This window comes from Coregonus clupeaformis, chromosome 2 (genome assembly GCF_020615455.1).
Source record: "Coregonus clupeaformis isolate EN_2021a chromosome 2, ASM2061545v1, whole genome shotgun sequence".
Taxonomy (NCBI): domain Eukaryota; kingdom Metazoa; phylum Chordata; class Actinopteri; order Salmoniformes; family Salmonidae; genus Coregonus; species Coregonus clupeaformis.
The window spans coordinates 31,719,159-31,737,198 of NC_059193.1; the positions used below are offsets into that span (position 1 = coordinate 31,719,159).

At 42.9% G+C, this 18,040-nt stretch overlaps 1 protein-coding gene across 1 annotated transcript; it reads left to right on the forward strand.

Moving 5' to 3' along the window:
* Positions 1–6,438: 6,438 nt before the first annotated feature.
* On the forward strand, positions 6,439–13,722 carry LOC121535800 (leukotriene C4 synthase). The gene is made up of 5 exons (XM_041843096.2): positions 6,439–7,009; positions 7,277–7,376; positions 11,689–11,759; positions 12,356–12,437; positions 12,983–13,722. The coding sequence occupies exons 1-5, from the start codon at positions 6,952–6,954 to the stop codon at positions 13,140–13,142; spliced, it is 471 nt and encodes a 156-aa protein (XP_041699030.2). The 5' UTR covers positions 6,439–6,951; the 3' UTR covers positions 13,143–13,722.
* The last annotated feature ends 4,318 nt before the right edge of the window (positions 13,723–18,040 follow it).

Genomic DNA, 18,040 nt, shown 5'->3' on the forward strand with positions numbered 1-18,040 from the left:
TTGAAGGACCTTTGGCAGCGATTACAGCCTCAAGTCTTCTTGGGTATGACGCTACAAGCTTGGCACACCTGTATTTGGTGAGTTTCTCCCATTCTTCTCTCAAGCTCTGTCAGGCTGGATGGGAAGCATCGCTGCACAGCTATTTTCAGGTCTCACCAGAGATGTTTCATTAGGTTCAAGTCCGGGCTCTGGCTGGACCACTCAAGGACATTCAGAGACTTGTCCCGAAGCCACTCCTGCGTTGCCTTGGCTGTGTGCTTAGGGTCGTTGTCCTGTTGGAAGTTGAACCTTTTTTTTTATTTTTTTTTATTTATTTTATTTCACCTTTATTTAACCAGGTAAACCAGTTGAGAACAAGTTCTCATTTACAACTGCGACCTGGCCAAGATAAAGCATAGCAGTGCGATAAAAACAACAACACAGAGTTACATATGGGGTAAAACAAAACAAAAATCAAAAAAATACAACAGAAATACAATTAATATACAGTGTGCAAATTTAGCAAGTTATGGAGGTAAGGCAATAAAATAGGCTATAGTGCAAAATAATTACAATTTAGTATTAACACTGGAATGATGTGCAAGAGATGATGTGCAAATAGAGATACTGGGGTACAGATGAGCAAAATAAATAACAATATAGGGATGAGGTAGTTGGGCGGGCTAATTTCAGATGGGCTGTGTACAGGTGCAGTGATCGGTAAGGTGCTCTGACAACTGATGCCTAAAGTTAGTGAGGGAGATAAGCGTCTCCAGCTTCAGAGATTTTTGCAGTTTGTTCCAGTCATTGGCAGCAGAGAACTGGAAGGAATTGCGGCCAAAGGAGGTGTTGGCTTTGGGGATGACCAGTGAGATATACCCGCTGGAGCGCAGACTACGGGTGGGTGTTGCTATGGTGACCAATGAGCTAAGATAAGGCGGGGATTTGCCTAGCAGTGATTTATAGATGGCCTGGAGCCAGTGGGTTTGGCGACGAATATGTAGTGAGGACCAGCCAACAAGAGCGTACAGGTCACAGTGGTGGGTATTATATGGGGCTTTGGAGACAAAACGGATGGCACTGTGATAGACAACATCCAATTTGCTGAGTAGAGTGTTGGAGGCTATTTTGTAAATGACATCGCCGAAGTCAAGGATCGGTAGGATAGTCAGTTTTACAAGGGCATGTTTGGCAGCATGAGTGAAGGAGGCTTTGTTGCGAAATAGGAAACCGATTCTAGATTTAACTTTGGATTGGAGATTCTTAATGTGAGTCTGGAAGGAGAGTTTACAGTCTAACCAGACACCTAGATATTTGTAGTTGTCCACGTACTCTAGGTCAGACCCGTCTAGAGTAGTGATTCTAGTCGGGTGGGCGGGTGCAAGCAGCGTTCGGTTGAAGAGCATACATTTTGTTTTACTAGTGTTTAAGAGCAGTTGGAGGCTACTGAAGGAGTGTTGTATGGAATTGAAGCTCGTTTGGAGGTTTGTTAACACAGTGTCCAATGAAGGGCCAGATGTATACAAAATGGTGTCGTCTGCGTAGAGGTGGATCTGAGAGTCACCAGCAGCAAGAGCGACGTCATTGATATACACAGAGAAAAGAGTTGGCCCAAGAATTGAACCCTGTGGCACCCCCATAGAGACTGCCATAGGTCCAGACAACAGGCCCTCCGATTTGACACATTGAACTCTATCTGAGAAGTAGTTGGTGAACCAGGCGAGGCAGTCATTAGAGAAACCAAGGCTATTTAGTCTGCCAATAAGAATGCGGTGGTTGACAGAGTCGAAAGCCTTGGCCAGGTCAATGAAAACGGCTGCACAGTACTGTCTATTATCGATCGCGGTTATAATATCATTTAGGACCTTGAGCGTGGCTGAAGTGCACCCATGACCAGCTCGGAAACCGGATTGCATAGCAGAGAAGGTACGGTGGGATTCGAAATGGTTGGTGATCTGTTTGTTGACTTGGCTTTCAAAAACTTTTGAAAGGCAGGGCAGGATGGATATGGGTCTGTAACAGTTTGGATCTAGAGTGTCACCCCCTTTGAAGAGGGGGGATGACCGCGGCAGCTTTCAATCTCTGGGGATCTCAGGCGTTACGAAAGAGAGGTTGAACAGGCTAGTAATAGGGGTTGCGACAATTTCGGCGGCTAGTTTTAGAAAGAAAGGGTCCAGATTGTCTAGTCCAGATGATTTGTAGGGGTCCAGATTTTGCAGCTCTTTTAGAACATCAGCTGTCTGGATTTGTGTGAAGGAGAAGCGGGGGGGCATGGGCAAGTTGCAGCGGAGGGTGCAGAGCTGGTGGCCGGGTAGTGGTAGCCAGGTGGAAAGCATGGCCAGCCGTAGCAAAATGCTTGTTGAAATTCTCGATTATTGTAGATTTATCGGTGGTGATAGTGTTTCCTAGCCTCAGTGCAGTGGGCAGCTGGGAGGAAGTGCTCTTATTTTCCATGGACTTTACAGTGTCCCAAAACTTTTTGGAGTTAGTGCTACAGGATGCAAATTTCTGTTTGAAAAAGTTAGCCTTTGCTTTCCTAACTGCTTGTGTATATTGGTTCCTAACTTCCCTGAAAAGTTGCATATCACGGGGGCTATTTGATGCTAATGCAGTACGCCACAGGATGTTTTTGTGCTGGTCAAGGGCAGTCAAGTCTGAGGAGAACCAGGGGCTATATCTGTTCTTAGTTCTGTATTTTTGAATGGGGCATGTCTATTTAAGATTGAGAGGAAATTACTTTTAAAGAACAACCAGGCATCCTCTACTGACGGAATGAGATCTATATCCATCCAGGATACCTGGGCCAGGTCAATTAGGAAGGCCTGCTCGCTGAAGTGTTTTTGGGAGCGTTTGACAGTGATGAGGGGTGGTCGTTTGACCGCGGACCCGATTACGGACGCAGGCAATAAGGCAGTGATCGCTGAGATCCTGGTTGAAGACAGCGGAGGTGTATTTAGAGGGTAAGTTAGTCAGGATGATATCTATGAGGGTACCCATGTTTACGGATTTAGGGTTGTACCTGGTAGGTTCGTTGATAATTTGCGTGAGGTTGAGGGCATCTAGCTTGGATTGTAGGATGGCTGGGGTATTAAGCATATCCCAATTTAGGTCACCAAGCAGTACGAACTCTGAGGATAGATGGGGGCAATCAGTTCACATATGGTGTCCAGGGCACAGCTGGGGGGCTGAGGGGGGTCTGTAGCAAGCGGCAACAGTGAGAGATTTATTTCTGGAAAGGTGGATTTTTAGAACTAAAAGCTCAAACTGTTTGGGCACAGACCTGGATAGTATGATGGAGCTCTGCAGGCTATCTCTACAGTAGATTGCAACTCCACCCCCTTTGGCAGTTCTATCTAGACGGAAAATGTTATAGTTGGGGATGGAAATTTCAGAATTTTTGGTGGCCTTCCTAAGCCAGGATTCAGACACTGCTAGAACATCAGGGTTGGCGGAGTGTGCTAACGCAGTGAATAACTCAAACTTAGGAAGGAGGCTTCTGATATTTATGTGCAGAAAACCAAGACTTTTACGGTTACAGAAGTCAATAAATGATAGCTCCTGGGGAGTAGGAGTGATACTGGGGGCTGCAGGGCCTGGGTTAGCCTCTACATCACCAGAGGAACAGAGGAGGAGTAGAATAAGGATACGACTAAAGGCTTTAAGAACTGGTCTTCTAGTGCGTTGGGTACATAGAATAAAGGGGGCAGTTCTCCGGGCGTTGTAGAAAAGATTCAGGGCATTATGTACAGAAAAGGATATGGAAGGATATGAGTACAGTTCAGGTAATCCTAAGTGTTGGGTAACAATGAAAGAGATAGCATCATTGGAGGCATCGATTGAGCCGGGTCTCGGCGTGTATGGGGGGGAACAAAGGAACTATATGAGACAGTTTGAGAGGGACTAGGGGTTCTACATTGAAATTGTATAATAAGAACTAACCCAAACAGCAATAGGCAAGGCATAATTGACATAGGAGAGAGGCATAAAGCAGTCACGTGTTATTAGAGAGAGCTAAGACACAACTGGAAATAGCGATAACGTTTGGGCTAAGACTAAACAGAAAAAACAGGACAGAGTACCGTGTAAAGGAACAGTCCAGCAGGCATCAGCTGTGCAGCTGAGTGATCATAAGGTCCAGTGAACAGCAATATGTGAGTCCGAGAGCAGTTCAAATTGGTGCTTCAGCACAGCTAGCAGGGAGCTAGCAGGCTAGCTCAAGGCTAACTGGTGCTTGCTATATGGCAATGGTATCAGCCAGCAACAGGTTGCAGCTAGCTAGCTGGTTGTGATGATCCGGCGCTAGGGTCCAGTGATTCCGGCAGAAAGTCCAATAAGCTATGGGTCGATAGCACGCTGGGTCGATAGCACGCTGTGCAGACTGGCCGACGAATTGTCCAGGCTAGCTAGAGCTGGCTGGTGGATAGTGTAGGCCACGGACAAAGATGAAGACGCTAACAGTGACTAATAACACGTAGCCATTTAGTTGCAGCTAGCTAGCTGGTTGTGATGATCCGGCGCTAGGGTCCAGTGATTCCGGCAGAAAGTCCAATAAGCTATGGGTCGATAGCACGCTGGGTCGATAGCACGCTGTGCAGACTGGCCGACGAATTGTCCAGGCTAGCTAGAGCTGGCTGGTGGATAGTGTAGGCCACGGACAGTGGTGGAGACGCTAACGGTAACTAATAGCAGGTAGCCAATTCAGATTGCGGCTACACACGTTTCAGCTTACGGTTCTTGATGAAAGTTATAAAGAAATAATAGAATCCTTTCCACGTTGGGTGAGGCGGGTTGCAGGAGAGTATATTTAGTTAAAGAGTGAAAGTAAAAAATTTAGAAATATAGACAAAAAAACAAGAAACGGGATATTTACACAGTCTGAGGTCCTGAGCGCTCTGGAGCAGGTTTTCATCAAGGATCTCTCTGTATTTTGCTCCGTTCATCTTTCCCTCGATCCTGACTAGTCTCCCAGTCCCTGCCGCTGAAAAACATCCCCACAGCATGCTGCCACCACCATGCTTCACCGTAGGGGTGGTGCCAGGTTTCCTCCCGACATGATGCTTGGCATTTAGGCCAAAGAGTTCAATCTTCATCAGCCCAGATAATCTTGTTTCTCATGGTCTGAGTCCTTCAGGTGCCTTTTGGCAAACTCCAAGCGGGCTGTCATGTGCCTTTTACTGAGGAGTGGCTTCCGAAATCTGGCCACTCTACCATAAAGGCCTGATTTGGTGGAGTGCTGCAGAGATGGTTGTCCTTCTGGAAGGTTCTCCCATCTCCACAGACTAACTCTGAAGCTCTGTCAGGGTGACCATCCGGTTCTTGGTCACCTCCCTGACCAAGTCCCTTCTCCCCCGATTGCTCAGTTTGGCTGGGCAGCCAGCTCTAGGAAGAGTCTTGGTGGTTCCAAACTTCTTCCATTTAAGAATGATGGAGGACACTGTGTTCTTGGGGACCTTCAATGCTGCAGAAATGTTTTGGTATCCTTCCCCAGATCTGTGCCTCCACACAATCCTGTCTCGGAGCTCTAGGGACAATTCCTTTGCCCTCATGACTTGGTTTTTGCTCTGACATGCACTTTCAACTGTTGGACCTTATATGGACAGGTGTGTGCCTTTCCAAATCATGTCCAATCAATTGAATTGACCACAGGTAGACTCCAATCAAGTTGTAGAAACATCTCAAGGATGATCAATGGAAACAGGATGCACCTTGAGCTCAATTTTGAGTCTCATAGCAAAGGGTCTGAATACTTGTGTAAATAAGATATTTCTGTTTTTAATTTTTTATAAATTTGTAAAAATCTCTAAAAACCAGTTTTTGCTTCGTCATTATGGGATATTGTGTGTCGATTTGAGGATTTTTGTAGTTATTTAATCAATTTTGGAATAAGGCTGTAATGTAACACAATGTGTAAAAAGTCAAAGGGTTTGAATACTTTCCGAATGCACTGTACGTAGACGCATGAAACAGCCTGCTTCTGGACCATTGCACTTGCACAACATGCAATCCAATCATACATGGCTACCATGTGGGTCCAATTTTTCAAACGTTAACTGATCAGATTTTGGCAATCGGATATAATTAATTGTTAAAATTGGGTTTTTCAAAATTGAAAAATGAGATTCTGATCCTCCGGATAGGGATTCGTATTTGGTAGTCCAATCGGACCTTTAATCAGGATTTAATTGTTGTTTTTGCATTTTTCAAAACTCAAAGGTAGTGATTAGGATAGTTTTGAGGCCGGAATTCAGGATGATCTTGATCCCACTTATAGGGTGGATTCAGGGTGGACATAGAAAGGTGAAAGGCACTACAACCAAGAAATGTCAAACTAAAGTGAGGAGATAAAATAAAAAAATATATATATATTACACTTTCCTACATTTGGAAACTAAAGGTTCGTTATGTTAAATTCACCGCAGTATAGGTATGTGGTCAGTTGTTAGGCTACATTGAGAAGTGTCAAATGTGTGTACTTAAGTGATATACAGGCACTATTTAAAAAAAATCGAATTACCTTTATTCATGTAGTTTACTCCTCTCTCTTTCCCTATGCGTGTAGAAGTAGTACCATAACCTGTCTGGTGTAGGCCTATTCAAAGCTCTGAAAATCCGTATTCTGTTATCTTGATATTGTGGTATCTGGATCAGAACGATCCGATTTTTATTTTCTGAGAAAGTTTTAACAGCCACATCGATCTGATCCTGGATAGCAAAAAAGAGGATCACAAAATCCAGATAATTCTGATCCAGATTAAACGTTTTGAAAGAATGTGCCCTCTAGATCAAAAATAAATCGCCCCTGGTTACCAACTGAAGCATCCCATTGGATAATACATTACCCAAATTATACAGGCCACTCAAACCAGGAAGTTGCCACCTCTCCCCCGAGTTGACACCTTTTGGTCTACTCAGTCAGAGAAACAGTTTGCATCTGAACACCAGGTTGGAAGGACATTCACTTTTAGCTCTGACATGCTAGATCAGGTAGTGCTCATTGCAGGAGTAACTGTGCTAGGTGTGTTAGAGCAAGGTAAGTTGTTCATATTTTATTTCTATAAAAAGTGCAGTGCTTTTATGATAATCCTGTGGTCATTATCATAGAACTAGTAATTAAGTTAACTTGTTTGTATTCAATTTAACATTGGAAATGTTAACCTGTGGCAGAAAATGCATGCATTACACATATCTTATCAAAGATCTGATTTCTTTGAGTGTTGGTACAATTTCCTTGTCAATAAGTGTGAGGAAATTATTTTTCAGATTTTTATAGCATGGATATTGTGATGTGTGTTGGTAGCTTACTTCTCTCTACAGGTGATATACGCCAGACGCAAGTACTCTGTCTCCCCACCCAGCACCTCAGGACCCCCAGGGTTTGACAGGGTCTTCAGAGCTCAGTAAGTCTGCTAGATCTGAAATGACATGTCTATCAGCAGTTTAATATTGATTTCTTTACTTACTTACTTTACCCAAATATAATTTTAGTATTAAGTTGCTGTTGTGTCATTCTTCACCTGCACTCAGAAATTGATGACGCTTGATAAATATCCCTCAGTACTTAGCAGGTGACATACAGACAATAGATGTAGAGAGTAGGCCTATTTAGTTGATTGCCAAAGTAGTTGATTTAGAATGAGAATATCAGGGTTCGCACAAGGTGTTTGAGGTTCTTAAAGTACTTTAATTTGGGACTCTGAAATTCAAGTACTGGAATACCTTGAAAATCAGACATTTTCTATAGTTGGTACTTGAAAAGTACTTGAATTAAAATGAGAGAACAGAAAATGATCAACTATGTTAATATGAAAAATATTAGAAATGTATTGGTCTTACGAATTAAGAGTTATATTTCCTCAAGTGTTTTGCGCTCTGGTTGCCAGGCAAGCTCGCTCATTCCACCCACACTGCCACTCAGCCAGGCAGGTACAGAACTGACTGATTAGGCGCCGCCAAACACACATCGATAACTAAAATGCCGGGCAAATGTATACTGAACAAAAATTTGAACGCAACATGTAAAGTGTTGGTCCCATGTTTCAGGAGGTGAAATAAAAGATCCCAGAAATGTATTTCTCTCATTTTGTGCACAAATGTATTTACAGCCCTGTTAGTGAGCATTTCTCCTTTGCCAAGATAATCCATACGCCTTCTTATTCTTATTCTTCTTCAATGAGATTTAACGGCGGTCGGCATCCAATTTGTTACATTACCGCCACCTACTAGACTGGAGTACAACTCCCTTATCTTTTCTTGAAAAATTAAATAAAGCAAAGAAATATCCTACCATCTAACACTACACTCACACCTTCAACACTACAACTAATAATTAACCCCACCCTTCTCCACTTTTTTAAATATACTCACTCCTACCTCATGCCCTCAACATGAATTGATGGGACATCACCGCTTAACACTCCCCGTAACTCTTCTGCTGTCAAGTCTCGCACACCCAAATATCTCTCTGCAGCTGCCACCACAACCTCAATTTTCTTTGATTTGCGTTCCATCCCTGCAGTACAATTAATAACCATTACTATAAATGCTAAAAATCCAATCTTGCTGAACCATATATCACTTGTTGATTTATCCCTCTGTACAGGTACATCTCTACTACTCACACAATTTCTCTCAGGATCCCTCCCCCTTGACCCATCTTCCTCTACTTTCTTCACTGCCTCCGCATATGACAACTTCTTCTCTACTCTTACCCTGGATACCTCAACCTGCTTCTCTCGCACTGGACATGTCTGATCCCCAGCCCCATGGCCACCCCTACAATTAGCACACACCACCACTTTCCCCACTGCTTCACACTCCTTTGTCTCATGCCCTTCTGCACCCTTCTCACACCTTGGAATCTACCTCCTACACACTGCTGCCACATGCCCATAAGTTTGACACCTGTAACATCTTAAGGTATTCGGCACATATGCTCGCACTGGATAACTTGTATATCCTAACCTCACTTTCTCAGGCAAAGACTCAACTTCAAAACTCAAAAGAACAGACAATGACTCTTCTGTTTCCACACTCTCGCCACCCTGTTTACTTCGCACCAAACGACGAGCATCACACACACGGGAATCCTCTCCTTCAGTTGGTCAACTTTTACATTCACTGCTACTCCAGTAATCACTCCTCTCAATGGCACCCTTTTCTTAAGAGCAAAACAATTCACAATTCTTTCCCCCATTTGTTTAACTCTGAGCACCTTCTCCCTCTGTCCAACAGAAACACAAACAATTATCACTAGACCACTTCTGGTTACCCTCACCAAATCCACTTTACCCAACGCTCTTTTCACCCATCTTGAAATCACAATTGGATCAGCCAAAAGGCAAGGATCAATTTTTTCCACAAACTTCACTCCTACTGTCACAGACTAATCTTTATCCTGACCCTCTGTGCAATCCTGGGGCTCTGAGTGCTTCACCACACCTTCCACCTCCAATACATCACCCTCATTCACTTCCATTTCTACTCCTGTCTTCAGCTCACTTTGCTTACATTTCTTACCACTCTTCTTTAACAAACCTTCTCCCTTTTTCCCACCATTTTTAACTGACTCAAACTCACAATCTTCCTCCATCTCTCTCTTAGACCTCCTCTGCCTCTCTTTTTCCCTCCATTCCTCCTCATTCATCCAAGTATACATCTCCTTATGATAATACCTCATTTCTCCAAATCTATATCTGTTTCTTGTCTTCTCTAAGGACTCCATTTTCCCCCTCCTTTCCTTTCCGGCGTCTATTCTATCCTCGGCCTTGACCTCTTCATTGCTCTCCTCTTCTGATCCGTTGTCCTCCTCTCCTGAATCACCATCGTCTTCCGATCCCTCATCCAAGCTGTTATCCTCACTATCATCGGGACTTACTCCCTTTCCAACTGCTCGTCTTTTCGCTGAAGACGCCATGCTCCACCCATCCATACACCTGACAGGTGTGATATATCAATAAGCTGATTAAACAGCATGATCATCACACAGGTGCACCTTGTGCTAGGGAAAAGGCCACTCTAAAATGTGCAGTTTTGTCACACAACACAATGCCACAGATGTCTCAAGTTTTGAGGGAGCATACAATTGGCATGCTGACTCCAGGAATGGCCACCAGAGCTGTTGCCAGAGAATTGAATGATCATTTCTCTACCATAAGCCGCCTTCAACGTCGTTTTAGAGAATTTGGCAGTCCATCCAAACGGCCACACAACTGCAGATCACGTGTAACCACGCCAGCCCAGGACCTCCACATCCTGCTTCTTCACCTGCGGGATCGTCTTAGAGCAGCCACCTGGACAGCTGATGAAACTGAGGAGTATTTCTGTCTGTAATAAAGCCATTTTGTGGGGAAAAACTCATTCTGATTTGGCTGGGCCTGGCTCCCCAGTGGGTGGGCCTTGCTACCAAGTCATAGATTAGGGCCTAATGCATTTATTTCAATTGACTGATTTTCTTATATGAACAATAACTCAGTAAAATCGTTAAATTGTTGCATGTTGCGTTTATATTTTTGTTCAGTATAGAGTCTAGCCTGCCTGGCATGATATTGATGTTTATGAATGGGGTTTGCCAGACCCAGCCAGGGATGTAGTGGAGGGTAAACGCTGTTTACGCAACTTTTTTTTTTTTAGCAAACTTGGCCCACGACATAGGCAGAGAGTTATAAATAACTACCTTCGCCCAGACAAGTGTTGGCAAGTAGCAGAGAGACGCCGTGACAGTGGGGAATGGTTTAACATCCCTCCACTCCTGTCGTGTCAACATATGAACTGCAGGAGCAGTTGACTGAAATTAAACTAGCTAGCTATAATCAAAAGATGGGCTATAAGTTCTCATAACAAAATACCTTTTCTTTATAGAGAGTAGTGAGACAGTGGTGAGTCAGGCTGCAATGAAGGAGGCAAAGGAGATACACAGAGAGGAAGTATTGAAGCAAACGGGGAGAGAGGTTAGTAGTAGTACAGTGGTTCCCAAACCTGGGGTCCAGGACCCATGTGGGGTTGCCTAAAATGTAAATAGGGTCCCCTGAGAGAATCTTTAATCTTATCAAACACATTAATAACTTGTTCCTCTTCAAATGGGTATAGAATACAACATTTTAGAGTCAACTAAGGGCCTTTTACACTGTCAGAATTCACTTTCATGTCATGATGGGACAGCCTGTGGGACCTAAAATTTAGTGAAATATAAAGACAATTTGATATGTACACCGAACAAAAATATAAACACAACAATTTCAAAGATTTTACTGAGTAACAGTTCATATAAGGAAATCAGTCAACATCAGTACTGACTTACCACTCATGTATGTAGTAAATAAATAGTGAAACACGTATTGTTGAGTAGAACTTGTAAGGTAGTGATAAATAGAAAGTTGTTGTTTTATAGGTTGTGGAGACATACTGCCATCTGGTGGCAACTAGAAACAATTGCATGATAGGAACTATTACAACTTGATGGTCCTTGAAAATAAATATTAGTGCTTGAAAAAGTACTTAAGTCCTTGAATTTGACTTGCCACTGTCTGTGAGTATCCTGCAATATGTACCCAAATACATTGCAACATAATTTGGTCAAGAAAAATGAATTCGATTTTTGTCAGAAATGGCATGCCCAAAAGCCACCGCATTTGTAGATTTGCCCCTAGGTGCTTGCTATGTATTTTACTATGATTCCTGGCTCTTGAACTGATTTATGTTTTGTTTCTTTAGAGCCAACTGCTCTGAATATTTCCCAATCTTCATCACCATACTATGGGTGTCTGGACTCTTCTTCAGCCAAGGTAGGCACCCAAAATGTATTCTCTGCTGCCTCAGTGCACCCACACAGCCTCATGCTTTATTTGACAATTTCACTGAATATATTGACTACCTCTTTGAGTCAAGTTGACTCCCATTGAGGAAATTAAAATAAGATTTTATGTTTTACGACAGGCAGAGATGGGCAAAAGATACATCAATATATCTTTTTACAAGACACTCTAATGACCAATGTCTATTGACTTGGAATAAAAATGTAGCTAATTCATAGCCATTGATTCATGAAGAGTATAACTTATAAATGTCTCATGAGCTTAGTTCAACTGTCTTCCTCCATCACAACCCAAAATATAAGCTTTTTTTACCCCATTGTTTGTAAAGTATGTAATTGTAAACAAACACTGTATAGCTTCAAAATATGATTAAAGCTATTGTTTTGATATCATGGATGGTTAGTCCTTGCATCCATAGCTCCATCTATGAATTTGAGAGTGGTTTCTCCAACCCCATCCCTCAGCTGTTTACTGAAAGAAGTGGCGGAGTGACCGCTTTGTTGTTTAAATCCCAGATTGCCCTTTTAACTGCTAAATTATGACCCATTTTTCTCTTCATCACCTAGGTCTGTCAGCACTATGTGGACTCCTATACCTGTACGGGCGCTACCTGTACTTCAGGGGCTATGCTAAATCGGCACATGGCCGGTAATGACACATCGGTCTGTCCCTCGGGGCCTGTTCCAATAATTATGCATCATTCCATGGCATTGCAGATCATCCTTTCGTTCCTTGGAATTACATATCTGGCGTATTAGATTAGTGATGCTCAAGAAAGAGAGTAAGGAGAGATTTCATTTTGAAGTATAGGGTCAGAATCAGTGTTCCCTCAAGATAAATAGCAGCAGGCACCCGCTACATGTGGATACCAGAGCCTTCTATTTGCAGAGTTGTCACAATGGGGAGGTCGGTTTTCTATTATCTGGAGGCTGGAACAGTTCCTCAACTGTCACTTTCCCTGTATCTTTCCCATAGGAAGTTTATTTAGAAAAGTTGTCTAATCTCGTATTCTGTACAAAATTAACTTTGTCGTGTTTAGTAAATATACTCCAAACAGACAACATCATCCCTTCATATTCATTGTCCATCAATCAATATTCATTGTTTCTGAATTATTGCGTAATGCATTGCTGCTAAAACAAATGATTATCTTTCTTGCTCTCCCTCTCTCCCCCTCTTTCTCTCCTTCCCAGACTAGCCCCTCTGTATTTCAGTGCCAAGGTTCTGTGGGTTCTGATTGGGTTCTCCACCCTGGGGATTCTGGGTTCTGTGTGTCGGTTCTACCTGGATCTGGACCTGACGCAGCTCGCCAGCTCTGTCCTCGGCCTGACTGAGGAGGGGGGGGAGCTATAAGGGATGAGCAGGAAGAGAAGAGATTAAAGGAGAGATTATGGGATACACTAACAAAAATGTAGACAAGCTACCTTCGTTGCCAAATCAAGACAACTAAATGTGACTGGTTGATTGAAGTAGGGAAATATGTGTTCCAACCATGAGCTGCAGATTTGAAATAATACATGTGTCCGGTCTAGGCCTATTGTAGGCTATTTTACGAACTGCTTATGTGCCATTTGCGGGTATCTAATGGTTAAAAAATGAATATGTTTATCTTTCTAATGCTGTTAACTGTATGTCTCAACTCATATTATTAAGTGGATTACACCCTGTTAAAACGGGAGTGAGCAGTGATATTGATTAGAAAGAAGCACCTGTTTCGGTAGCGCGAGTCGCAGCTCAAATTGCGCTTGCAGTCCTTCATTTAGCAAATCACCTTGCAACTCCGTTAGGCCTAAGTGTTTTTCAATTTAGACAGAGAATATAGGCATACACATTTTATTTAGTTGTCCAATGTGCTAACTGACTGTAGTGTGCTAGCTAGCCAGTGTGTTTACAGTTTCATTAATTTGCCATGAGAAAAAGGCTTCTGGAAAAAGCAACTCCCCTTTCTATAATCATTGCCAAAAATAAAACATAGTTTTCTTCACTTGTCGACTATTAGGCTACTGTAGAAGGTTAAAAGTGTATAAATAATCCACATAATTTGTGAATTCCCCCACTCTGTTCAAGCAAGGGAACTTCCGTACAAAATTTGCATGCAACTTGTTAAAAATTTAGAAAAAAAAGGGGTTAGACTGTTGTCATAAGTGTGTTGATGCATCCAAACTATGTTAAATCCCCATGCAATTTTTTTAAATTTGATTTTGAAATCATCATTGTATGTCTAAGTCTCAGGTTATTTATTGAAAATAACTCCAAATATATGTATCATTTATTTCCCTGAGCCTTCCTATGCCATTGAAATGCTCCGTCTGATCGTGTGGGCGTGTTGATACAAATGTAATCAGCCCTGATTGGCGGATAGAATCGTCTAGACCAGGGATGGGCAACTGGTGGCCCAGCCCTCTCTTTTTAGCCCCGCGGACCAATTTCCAAAGACACATTTTTTTCCGTAAGTTAGTCTTACGGCCAGCTATCTAAACATGTAGTAATCATGGTTGAATTACCGATCGAAGGGCCCCCATTGATTTTGTTAGACACTGTCAGATAACATATTAAAAACTGCAAACATTTCTCTCCACCCTATTGCAAAATGTGTAGAATTGCAGGAAATTAGCTGTAAAACTGCAAATGTTTCTCTCTTCCCAATGGCCAAATGAGTAGAATTGCATGAAATGATTTATAAAATTGCTAAATCTTCTCTCCGGCCCATGACAAAATGCTTAGATTTGCAGCAAACTTTCTTTAAAACTGCAAAAATATAGAATTGCTTAATCTTCTCTCCGCCCCATGGCAAAAGGTGTAGATTTGTAGCAAACCTGTTTTAAAACTGCACATTTTGCTTAGGGCCTCCAAAAGGGTAGGGTCGGCTCTGACTGCATGTGTGGGTATGGATGTGGGTATGCAGACCCACGAGCCACTGCGGCCTCCCATGATGAGTTAAGATTTTTTGTGGCCCTCACCCCCATCAAAGTTGCCCATCCCTGGTCTAGACTCTAGAGCCTACCCCGCTAACCCCTTCAAAGTAGGAGGATACATATGCAAATAAAAGATGACTGGTCGTTGGTCAGAATAATCTGATCAGATTCTGATGTCATGATCTGGGCCCAAAACTCCATCTCACATGAACATGCTGAAATTCCAGGCATTTCTTAACAGCTCTTACAAAAAAGGGCATGTAACATACCGTTTTATTTTGGGGAAGTGACCATGACCTTTGGACAAGTAAAACATTACCTGTTTTGGCCATTGGACAAGTGCCTTTGAGAGCTAAAAGCCCCAATGCAGCTGTTTTTATATCAATATCGAAATATGTCTGGGTAACAATTGAGTACCGCCTTACAAGCATTTCGCTACACCCGCAATAACATCTGCTAAACGTGTATGTAATTAGCAAAACATATTTCTCAAGCAAGAATTTTGCTAGGACTAACTGGAAGTGGTTTGAGTGGGGAGGGGCGAACTTTAAAAGCTTGCTGTTGTTAGCAGCGAGGTTTGGAACTCTTTGTTATTGGTATATTAACCAACGTTCCACCTGGTGACGTCAAGCTGAAACTCCAGCCCATTCAAACAGGCTGATTAGAAGGTCCTGTGTAGATTGTATTTTCAACCAGCAACTATCTGGAAATAACACTGGTTACAATATTTCACAAAAAAGTTTAATCAGCTGTTGTACAATATGGTATAAAACACAGGAAAAACTGAATTTTGATTGCACTGGGCCTTTAATGTCAACCCCTGGCTAATGTCAACACTCGGTGGTACCAAAGTACACTTGAAGTCGGAAGTTTACATACACTTATGTTGGAGTCATTAAAACTCGTTTTTAACCACTCCACAAATTCCTTGTTAACAAACTATATTTTTGGAAAGTCGGTTAGGACATCTACTTTGTGCATGACACAAGTCATTTTTCCAACAATTGTTTACAGACAGATTATTTCACTTATAATTCACAATTCCAGTGGGTCAGAAGTTTACATACACTAAGTTGACTGTGCCTTTAAACAGCTTGGAAAATTCCAGAAAAAGATGTCATGGCTTTAGAAGCTTATGATAGGCTAATTGACATAATTTGAGTCAATTGGAGGTGTACCTGTGGATGTATTTCAAGGCCTACCAGTAGGACCGCAGGAACCTATCCACATCCTGATTTACCCGTTCCACCTGCCCATTTGACTCGGGGTGGAACCCAGAGGTCAGGCTGACCGAGACCCCCAGACGTTCCATGAACGCCTTCCAGACCTTGGACGTGAACTGAGGACCTCGGTCGGACACTATATCCGCTGGTACCCCGTAGTGCCGGAAGACGTGAGTAAACAGGGCCTCCGCAGTTTGCAGGGCCGTGGGGAGACCGGGCAGAGGAAGGAGGCAGCAGGACTTGGAAAGCGGTCCACAACGACCAGGATGGTGGTGTTACCTTGGGAGAGGGGAAGATCAGTCAAAAAATCAACACTTACAGTGGGGAAAAAAAGTATTTAGTCAGCCACCAATTGTGCATGTTCTCCCACTTAAAAAGATGAGAGAGGCCTGTAATTTTCATCATAGGTACACGTCAACTATGACAGACAAAATGAGAAAAAAAAATCCAGAAAATCACATTGTAGGATTTTTAATGAATTTATTTGCAAATTATGGTGGAAAATAAGTATTTGGTCAATAACAAAAGTTTCTCAATACTTTGTTATATACCCTTTGTTGGCAATGACACAGGTCAAACGTTTTCTGTAAGTCTTTCTGTAAGTCTTTTCACACACTGTTGCTGGTATTTTGGCCCATTCCTCCATGCAGATCTCCTCTAGAGCAGTGATGTTTTGGGGCTGTCACTGGGCAACACGGACTTTCAACTCCCTCCAAAGATTTTCTATGGGGTTGAGATCTGGAGACTGGCTAGGCCACTCCAGGACCTTGAAATGCTTCTTACGAAGCCACTCCTTCGTTGCCCGGGCGGTGTGTTTGGGATCATTGTCATGCTGAAAGACCCAGCCACGTTTCATCTTCAATGCCCTTGCTGATGGAAGGAGGTTTTCACTCAAAATCTCACGATACATGGCCCCATTCATTCTTTCCTTTACACGGATCAGTCGTCCTGGTCCCTTTGCAGAAAAACAGCCCCAAAGCACGATGTTTCCACCCCCATGCTTCACAGTAGGTATGGTGTTCTTTGGATGCAACTCAACATTCTTTGTCCTCCAAACACGACGAGTTGAGTTTTTACCAAAAAGTTCTATTTTGGTTTCATCTGACCATATGACATTCTCCCAATCCTCTTCTGGATCATCCAAATGCACTCTAACAAACTTCAGACGGGCCTGGACATGTACTGGCTTAAGCAGGGTGACACGTCTTGCACTGCAGGATTTGAGTCCCTGGCGGCGTAGTGTGTTACTGATGGTAGGCTTTGTTACTTTGGTCCCAGCTCTCTGCAGGTCATTCACTAGGTCCCCCCGTGTGGTTCTGGGATTTTTGCTCACCCGTTCTTGTGATCATTTTGACCCCACGGGGTGAGATCTTGCGTGGAGCCCCAGATCGAGGGAGATTATCAGTGGTCTTGTATGTCTTCCATTTCCTAATAATTGCTCCCACAGTTGATTTCTTCAAACCAAGCTGCTTACCTATTGCAGATTCAGTCTTCCCAGCCTGGTGCAGGTCTATAATTTTGTTTCTGGTGTCCTTTGACAGCTCTTTGGTCTTGGCCATAGTGGAGTTTGGAGTGTGACTGTTTGAGGTTGTGGACAGGTGTCTTTTATACTGATAACAAGTTCAAACAGGTGCCATTAATACAGGTAACGAGTGGAGGACAGAGAAGCCTCTTAAATAAGAAGTTACAGGTCTGTGAGAGCCAGAAATCTTGCTTGTTTGTAGGTGACCAAATACTTATTTTCCACCATAATTTGCAAAAAAATTCATTAAAAATCCTACAATGTAATTTTCTGGATTTTTTTTCCTCATTTTGTCTGTCATAGTTGACGTGTACCTATGATGAAAATTACAGGCCTCTCTCATCTTTTTAAGTGGGAGAACATGCACAATTGGTGGCTGACTAAATACTTTTTTTCCCCACTGTAAGTGTTGATTTTTTGACTGATCTTCCCCTCTCCCAAGGTAACACCACCATCCTGGTCGTTGTGGACCGCTTTCCAAGTCCTGCTGCCTCCTTCCTCTGCCCGGTCTCCCCACGGCCCTGCAAACTGCGGAGGCCCTGTTTACTCACGTCTTCCGGCACTACGGGGTACCAGCGGATATAGTGTCCG